Genomic DNA, 7807 nt, shown 5'->3' on the forward strand with positions numbered 1-7807 from the left:
TTCAAGGTATAATTATAATACCTCATAATACCTTGACATGCATACCAGCATGCTACCGTTGGGTATAGACACATACAGTACAGTACAATGTTACAACTATCTATAGACTGTTTCTAAAGAGATATTCGTGACAGCATGGTATGTCAGGGGTATGCCACTCATGACGGGACATTTCTAAAAGAATCTTAGGGCATGTTAGAAAGGACCTTTCAGCATGTTGTGACAGTAAAGGATATGAATGTATGAGGATCTTGATGGCTCCTCTGCGCAGGACACTGAAGGGGGACAGCATGTAGCAGGCTGGCTCGGCATTGAACCTGAAGATGGTGTTTCCCTTGGTGATCACGATGAACGTCTGGAACAAGACACACACACACACACACAAAGACACACATGAACATGTAAACAAACCCGACATGGTACGAAAACTCCTTTCTGCTGTAATTGGCTACAAAACAATTGGCCAGCTATAGAACTTCCATTACTTTTATTAACCAGAACAAGTTGTTAACCCTTAGCTAATGCTCTCTTAAAAATGGTGCAGGCAAGTTTTGCAAAGCTAGCTATTATAACTTATATTCCAAACGATTCAAACTATAATATCCCACCCCTCCCTTCAACTCCACACCCACGAAACACATGAACGGGCTGAAGACTAGTCTAGTTGGTCCACGAGAGAAACGCATCGTTTTTGTGACAAGAACACAAACACTACCATAATGAACATAAACATGGCTAATGTCAGTGCTCAGTACTTTCAAGCAAGCATTTTATTATTGGTAAATTATATCATTAAATCTAAATAGTTTTAACCTATTGCTGGTGAGCTATCAAAAACTAGTTAGCCTAGCTCATGTTATTGCTCAAATCCTTTCAACGATAGCTAGCTACTGAAAGCTAAGCTAGATACTTTTACTGTGTTAGTTAGATAAACTTTAACTTTGTAATTGTCATATACCTCAAAATGTACAATTAAAACCCACTTTCCCTCTTGCTTGAAGGGCAGCAATATAGAATCATATGTACATCGTCAAATGGTCCTTTTGGGAAGATCATCCAAACTCCACGTAAAAAACTGCTTTTTGTGTGAGGGGAACTTTTAGCTTCCGGAAGTTGTTAACCTGACTGGTGCATTATCCGGAAGTGATGCGTGCATATCCTGAATTGCACAGAACGTTGCTCCAATCAACAGTTCCATCTGGGAGTTTTTAGTATGTACATTTTGCATTCACTGGGTGAAGCAACACCTTGCATAGGGCGCAGTAAATCTGACTATGTTTTTTTTGACGCATAACATTTTCTGCAATCAATTAATCTAAACAAATGCATTATTTTAACAACCCTAGCATGAACGTGTTTGGGTGTGCATGTGTTTTTATTTGACTGACTTTCTGTGCTTGGTAGTAAGGATCAAGTTCCTCCAATGGAGTGTTGAATAGCTCAGGGGGCGGGTCTCCATAGATGAAGGGGAGGGTCTTGCCAGCCTCGAGGTCGCTGGTTGGCTTAGGCAGGTCCTCCTCTGCCACCTCAAGACGAAAAGAAAACAGTGTGAGAGGAGAGAACAGAGAAGCCTAAAGCAGATTGGAGCAGAGCAGAGTACAATAGAGTAGAGTAGATAGGGCTGGGCGATATATCAAATATTAGCAATAATATTGATGCCGATGTAAAATGTGAAAATATCGTGAATATCGTTTTTTTTTGTGCTGGTCACACAGACACACACACAAACACACAAACAGACACCGTTTGTGCACATGCTCACAAAGAGCATGTGCGTGTGCAGGCATGCTGGTGTGTGTGTGTGTGTGTGTGTGCAGGCATGCTGGTGTGTGTGTGTGTGTGTGTGTGTGTGTGTGCAGGCATGCTGGTGTGTGTGTGTGTGTGTGCATGTGCAAGCATGCTGATGTGTGTGTGTGTGTGCAGGCATGCTGGTGTGTGTGTGTGTGTGTGCGTGTGCAAGCATGCTGGTGTGTGTGCGTGTGCAAGCATGCTGGTGTGTGTGTGTGTGTGTGTGTGTGCAGGCATGCTGGTGTGTGTGTGTGTGTGTGTGCGTGTGCAAGCATGCTGGTGTGTGTGTGTGTGCAGGCATGCTGGTGTGTGTGTCTCCATCTTCCACCTCGATGTTTTGGGCTTTCTTCCTCTCATTCTCAGCAGCCTCCTCGGTCGCTCGCCGCTCGATCTCTGCCAGAGAGGCGGGGCAGAAGCGCCGGAACACCTCAGTGCCAATCGGAGGGAGCAGGGCGGCCATCTTGGCATCCTGCAACGCCAAGCGGCTCACCACACCCGGGTCTCTTAGCAACGGACTGCAGAGGGATGGGCGGAGGGGGGAGGGTAGGGAGGGGGATGGATTGCGGACGGATGCAGAGGGGGTGGAGGGTGGGTGGAGGGGGGATGGGGAGGAAGGGGTAAAAAGGAAAGAAAGAAAGAAATAAGGGATAGTGGAGGAGGAGAATTATAAGGGATTGAAAAAGAAAGAGTGGAAAGAACAGAAGGAAAAACAAGGAGGAAGGAGGGAGAATTATATTGAGCTTTTTTCTATCCGTGCATTATTGGAGTGTTCGGAATCTACAGGAGCAAACAAGGCCTAATTTATCCACTTACAACCAGGGAAGATGACAGCATGGACATCATTGATTTTTTGATGTCATTCTTTTATATATTCTTTGGAACAATACTATTTAGCCATCTGTACAGAATGTAAATAATCCCCATAATCAAGATCACAATAATACTCAAGTAGTTTCAAATCTTATTTGAAACATTTCTGCTTCAAAAAGACAAACTGTCCACTGAATAAAACATTTAAAATATATATATGTATTCAAAAGAAATTACAATTGTAATTTTATATTTATTTTTTATAAAATTACAATTGTGGAAAAAAGTTGAAATACAAATGAGAAAGTATATAAAAAGTAAGTACATGTCTCTGAAGGTAAACTGAGACTTACAGTAGTTGAGGACATATTTTTTTAGGTCCTGTTTTCTTAAGACAACGCTGTCTGTTCAAGCGACGCAGTCTGGACAAGAAGTACAGCAAGGAGACCTTTCGTGTAGGCATAGTGGCAGGGGCACACCCAGTCTCTCTCGTATCTCCCTTAATCTAGATAACCTCACTGCAGAATCTCTCTTTACAAGAAAGATTTCTCTCTGGTCAGTCTCTCTTTTTCTGGTCTTACTTTACATGCCCATTGTATGTCCTCCCTTTCTCTGTCTCTCTGGTCTCTCTCTGGTCCACTTGTGTCTTGTCTCGCTCTACTACTGTGGTTCTGAAGGATCCAGCAGTTCACTTGTCTTTTACAGAACCATATCAGCAGGCAACAGATGAACCAACCAGACCTAGAACTCAACCCAGCAGACCAAAACAATGCTGTATTTGTCTGTGCTCATCCATAGACTCCAAGAATATCTCTAAATTCCTCCTTTTCACTCTCTCTTCTTTCTTTTTTCTCGCTCGCTCTATCTCTTTCTTTTTTTTCCCAAAGAGAGATTTTTTCCTACTGTTGTAAGAAGGCTCTGTCCCTTTTGGAAGTTTAACCTCACTCACACACACACACACACACTCACACACACACACACACTCAAACACACACACACTCACACACACATTCTCACAACAACGTACAGAAAGAGGCATCCCATAATTTTGGAGCTGTTTGCGAACTGTGCCTGTCCAACAGATTGTGTTCATTCACACAGGAACGATGGTCTTATACATACTGTACGCACAGCTGTGTTTGTTACATACAAGAAGCGTGTTCTGAGAATATACCATCACCTGTACATGTTTAAGTCTGAACGTCCAGTGAATGGGACTCTACTACTTGAGACATTCATTTCCACAGTCAGTGAGGAGATCAGGGCTCAGCTGCAGGAGAAGCCCGCCCCGCCCACATGCTGTGTGTGTGTGTGTGTGTGAGAGAGAGAGAGAGAGAGAGAGAGAGAGAGAGAGAGAGAGAGAGAGAGAGAGAGAGAGAGAGAGAGAGAGAGAGAGAGAGAGAGAGAGAGAGAGAGAGAGAGAGAGAGGGTGTTTGTGTGTGTTTGAGGATTCCCAGAAGTCCCCACTGCCGATCCAGTCACAATGCTCTTTATTCTCCTCTGAAAACCCAAAGGAATACAGCTCCCACTCTCTCTCTCTACATCCCCCAATCCTTAGTTTTTTCCCCATCCCTTCCTCTCCCTCGCTTTTCCTCTCTACATCCCCAATCCTTAGTTTTTTCCCCATCCCTTCCTCTCCCTCGCTTTTCCTCTCTACATCCCCCAATCCTTAGTTTTTTCCCCATCCCTTCCTCTCCCTCGCTTTTCCTCTCTACATCCCCCAATCCTTAGTTTTTTCCCCATCCCTTCCTCTCCCTCGCTTTTCCTCTCTACATCCCTCAATCCTTCAGTTTTTTCCCCATCCCTTCCTCTCCCTCGCTTTTCCTCTCTACATCCCCCAATCCTTAGTTTTTTCCCCATCCCTTCCTCTCCCTCGCTTTTCCTCTCTACATCCCTCAATCCTTCAGTTTTTCTCTGTTTGAGGACAGGAGTGTCATGTGTGTGTGTGTGTAAGGAGTGTGTCAGCAGATGATACCCTGGGAGTCAGCAGGGGTTTAACAGCACCAACAACTGTTTCCCTGTTTCTGCATTGTAGTTTCCCATTCATCAGTCTGTTGCACCTGCATCTACAGGGTGAGAGGTGAGAGGAGCAGGGGTTAGGGGAGGGGTGACAGAACATCACCAGGAATGAACATGGAGGTTATAATGTGTGTGAGGGGGGTGGTGTGTGTGTGGGTGTGTCTGTGAGTGTGTGTGTGTGTGTCTGTGAGGGGGGTGGTGTGTGTGTGTGTGTGTGTGTGTGTGGAGGGGGCAGAACCCTGAGGTTGTCATGGTGGCAGCCCTGCTCAGCTGCTGCAGAACATCTTGGTAAGGTTTTACGTTACAGCCCACAGATGACTCTGCTCATTCCTCTCTCCCTACTCCTCGCTTCCTGTCTCTCGCTTCCTCTCTCCCTCCTCTCTCCCTCCTCTCTCCCTCCTCCTCGCTTCCTGTCTCTCGCTCCTTCTCTCTCCCTCCCTCCTCTCTCCCTCCTCTCTCCCTCCTCTCTCCCTCCCTCCCTCCTCTCTCCCTCCCTCCTCTCTCCCTCCTCTCTCTCCCTCCTCTCTCCCTACTCCTCGCTTCCTGTCTCTCGCTCCTTCTCTCTCCCTCCTCTCTCCCTCCTCCTCGCTTCCTGTCTCTCGCTCCTTCTCTCTCTCCCTCCTCCTCGCTCCTTCTCTCCCTCCCTCCTCCTCGCTCCTTCTCTCCCTCCCTCCTCCTCGCTCCTTCTCTCTCCCTCCTCCTCGCTCCTCCTCTCTCCCTCCTCTTCGCCCTCTCTCCTCTCTCCCTCCTCCTCGCTCCTTCTCTCTCCTCCTTCTCGTTCCTCCTCTCTCTCCCTCCTCTCTCCCTCCTCTCTCCCTCCTCTCTCCCTCCTCCTCGCTCCTCCTCTCCCTCCTCGTTCCTCCTCTCTCTCCCTCCTCTTTCCCCTCCTCCTCGCTCCTTCTCTCTCTCTCCCCTCACTCCCTTCTCCTCGCTCCTGCTCTCTCTCCCCGAGGCTCCAAGGTGTCCAGCGGCATGTCCTTGCTGCCGACATCCCTTCCAGGACGTTTTTGTTGCTGCCTACTTTGTCGGGGGACGTATCAGGACATCTTTAGCGTTTACTATCTGGTAAAACACGTCCCAGACCACTTTGGAACGTTATTGGATCACAATACGTCTTGGTGATCCTTCACACTTGTTTTTAGTGCTGTCCACTGATCCGCACAGTGATTAACAAGGCAGCATTCCAGCCCTGTGTCCTGTCAGCTCCCTGTCTCACTTTGCCTTCTGTACACCGCAGGATAAAATACCTCCACTCCCTTCTATACAAGCTTCAGCCTTCTCCTTGACACACAAAATCACTGTACACACCACTTATAGACCACTCACCACACCACACACACACACACACACACACATATAGACCACTCACACACACACACACACACACACACATATAGACCACTCACACACACCGCACACACACATATAGACCACTTACACACACAACACATGCTGTTGATTCACTTCAGCAGGAATACTGTCCATTGGCCCGAAACCTTTAAAGATGTCAAGGAGTCTTATTGGTCACTGCCAGTTACTGGCAGTGACCCTGGCAGTAACCCTGGCGGGAACCCTGGCAAGTCAACTCGTTGACACTTGTAAATTCTCAGAGTTATATCCGCTCTTCTGTTGTTTAGACAGCTACTGTGTTGGACTGTACTTAACAAGCTGGTTAACTATTTAACTTGTTAGTCTAGTTAGCTTGACCTAATACTAGGTTATCTGTTTACGGAACTATCTAGTTAACTAATTACCTAACTTGACTCTTAACTTGTTTAACAAACTTGTTTCAATAGCTGAACTATTTGTTTTTGTTAGCTGCTGACCAGAGAAGACTTTGTTTACAGATGAGCCTGCCATGTCCGGTTTTAGGGTGGCAAGACTTCTCAAGCTGGGGAGACTAATATTTGTGGGAACCTGTAGGCCACTGAAACACTAGCTGAGCGGGTCAGGATGGGAGAGAGAGAGGAGAGGGGGGGGAGGGGGAGGGAAGGATGGGAGAGAGAGGGGAGAGGGGAGGGAGGGGGGGGGGAGGAAGGAAGGAAGGGAGAGAGAGGGGAGGGGAGAGGGGAGGGAGGGGGGGAGGGAAGGATGGGAGAGAGAGGGGAGAGGGGAGGGGAGGGGGGGGGGAGGAAGGAAGGAAGGGAGAGAGAGGGGAGGGAGTGGGGGAGGGAAGGATGGAGAGAGAGGGGAGAGGGGGAGGGAGGGGAGGAAGGAAGGAAGGAAGGAAGGAAGGGAGAGAGAGGGGAGGGAAAGAGGGGAGGGAGGGGGGAGGGAAGGAAGGAAGGATGGGAGAGAGAGGGGGGGGGAAGGATGAGAGAGAGAGGGGATAAGGGGGAAGGTAAGGGGGAGGTAAGGATGGGAGAAGGGGGATCAGGATTTTTTAAGAAGGGAGGGAGAAAGGCTGGGTGGGTCATGAGGGGAGGGAGGGGGGACATGCATTTAGAAAAAAAGTAGGGAGGGTAAAGAAAGGATTAGTTAAGGTGTGTGTGTGTTTTAGGGGAAGTGGGAGGGTGTTTACATGTGTGAGCCTATGTGTGTGTGTTGTGTGTGTGTGAGAGAGACAGAGAGAGAGGCAACAGCATGTGTGCATGTGTGTAGATTCTTGCACACACACTAAATTATGTTTATGGTGCTGTTAAGTATGTGAGAATCGTGAGAGCGTTCCATTTCTGAGAATCAGACCAGGGGGTCCGTCACCCATAACCTCACCCTTAACCTCTCTCTCACCCCTATCCTCACCCTCATCCTCACCCTTGACTGTCATCGACACTGTCCACTCTCATAATCACTCTCAATGTCAGCCTTATCCTCACCCTCACACATACCTCACCCTCACCCTCCCTTTCAACCCATCCCTCACCCTTAGAGTCATTGTCACCATTACTGTCTGTCTGACAATCTCTCTCTCTCTCTCTCTCTGTCTCTCTCTCTCTCTCTCCCCTCTCCTCTCTCTCTCTCTCTCTCTCTCTCTCTCTCTCTCTCTCTCTCTCTCTCTCTCTCTCTGTTTCTCTCCCTCTCTCTCTGTCTCTCCCTCTCCTCTCTCTCTCTCTCTCTCTCTCTCTCTCTGTCTCTTTCTGTCTCTCTGTCTCTCTCTCCCTCTCTCTCTGTCCTCTCCCCTCTCTCTCTCTCTGTCTCTCCCTCTCTCTCTCCCTCTCTCTGTCTCTCTCTCTCTCTGTCTCTCCCTTTC

General features: G+C 47.9%; 1 protein-coding gene across 2 annotated transcripts in view; it reads right to left on the reverse strand.

Moving 5' to 3' along the window:
* Positions 1-76: 76 nt before the first annotated feature.
* LOC136941320 (sodium channel protein type 4 subunit alpha B-like) overlaps positions 77-7807 on the reverse strand; it is a 13061-nt gene continuing 5330 nt past the window's right edge. The window contains exons 1-4 of one of the 2 annotated variants that reach the window (XM_067233812.1): positions 2952-3277; positions 2117-2303; positions 1389-1526; positions 77-355 (exon numbers count right to left, since the gene is read on the reverse strand). In XM_067233812.1, the coding sequence (XP_067089913.1) occupies positions 101-355; positions 1389-1526; positions 2117-2303; positions 2952-3061 (690 nt within the window). In that variant the 5' untranslated portion in view covers positions 3062-3277 and the 3' untranslated portion in view covers positions 77-100. Of the gene's footprint in view, positions 356-1388; positions 1527-2116; positions 2304-2951; positions 3278-7807 lie in introns of those variants that run through there. The other variant, XM_067233813.1, reaches the window with a different exon arrangement.

Source organism: Osmerus mordax, chromosome 3, assembly GCF_038355195.1.
Source record: "Osmerus mordax isolate fOsmMor3 chromosome 3, fOsmMor3.pri, whole genome shotgun sequence".
Classification (NCBI taxonomy): domain Eukaryota; kingdom Metazoa; phylum Chordata; class Actinopteri; order Osmeriformes; family Osmeridae; genus Osmerus; species Osmerus mordax.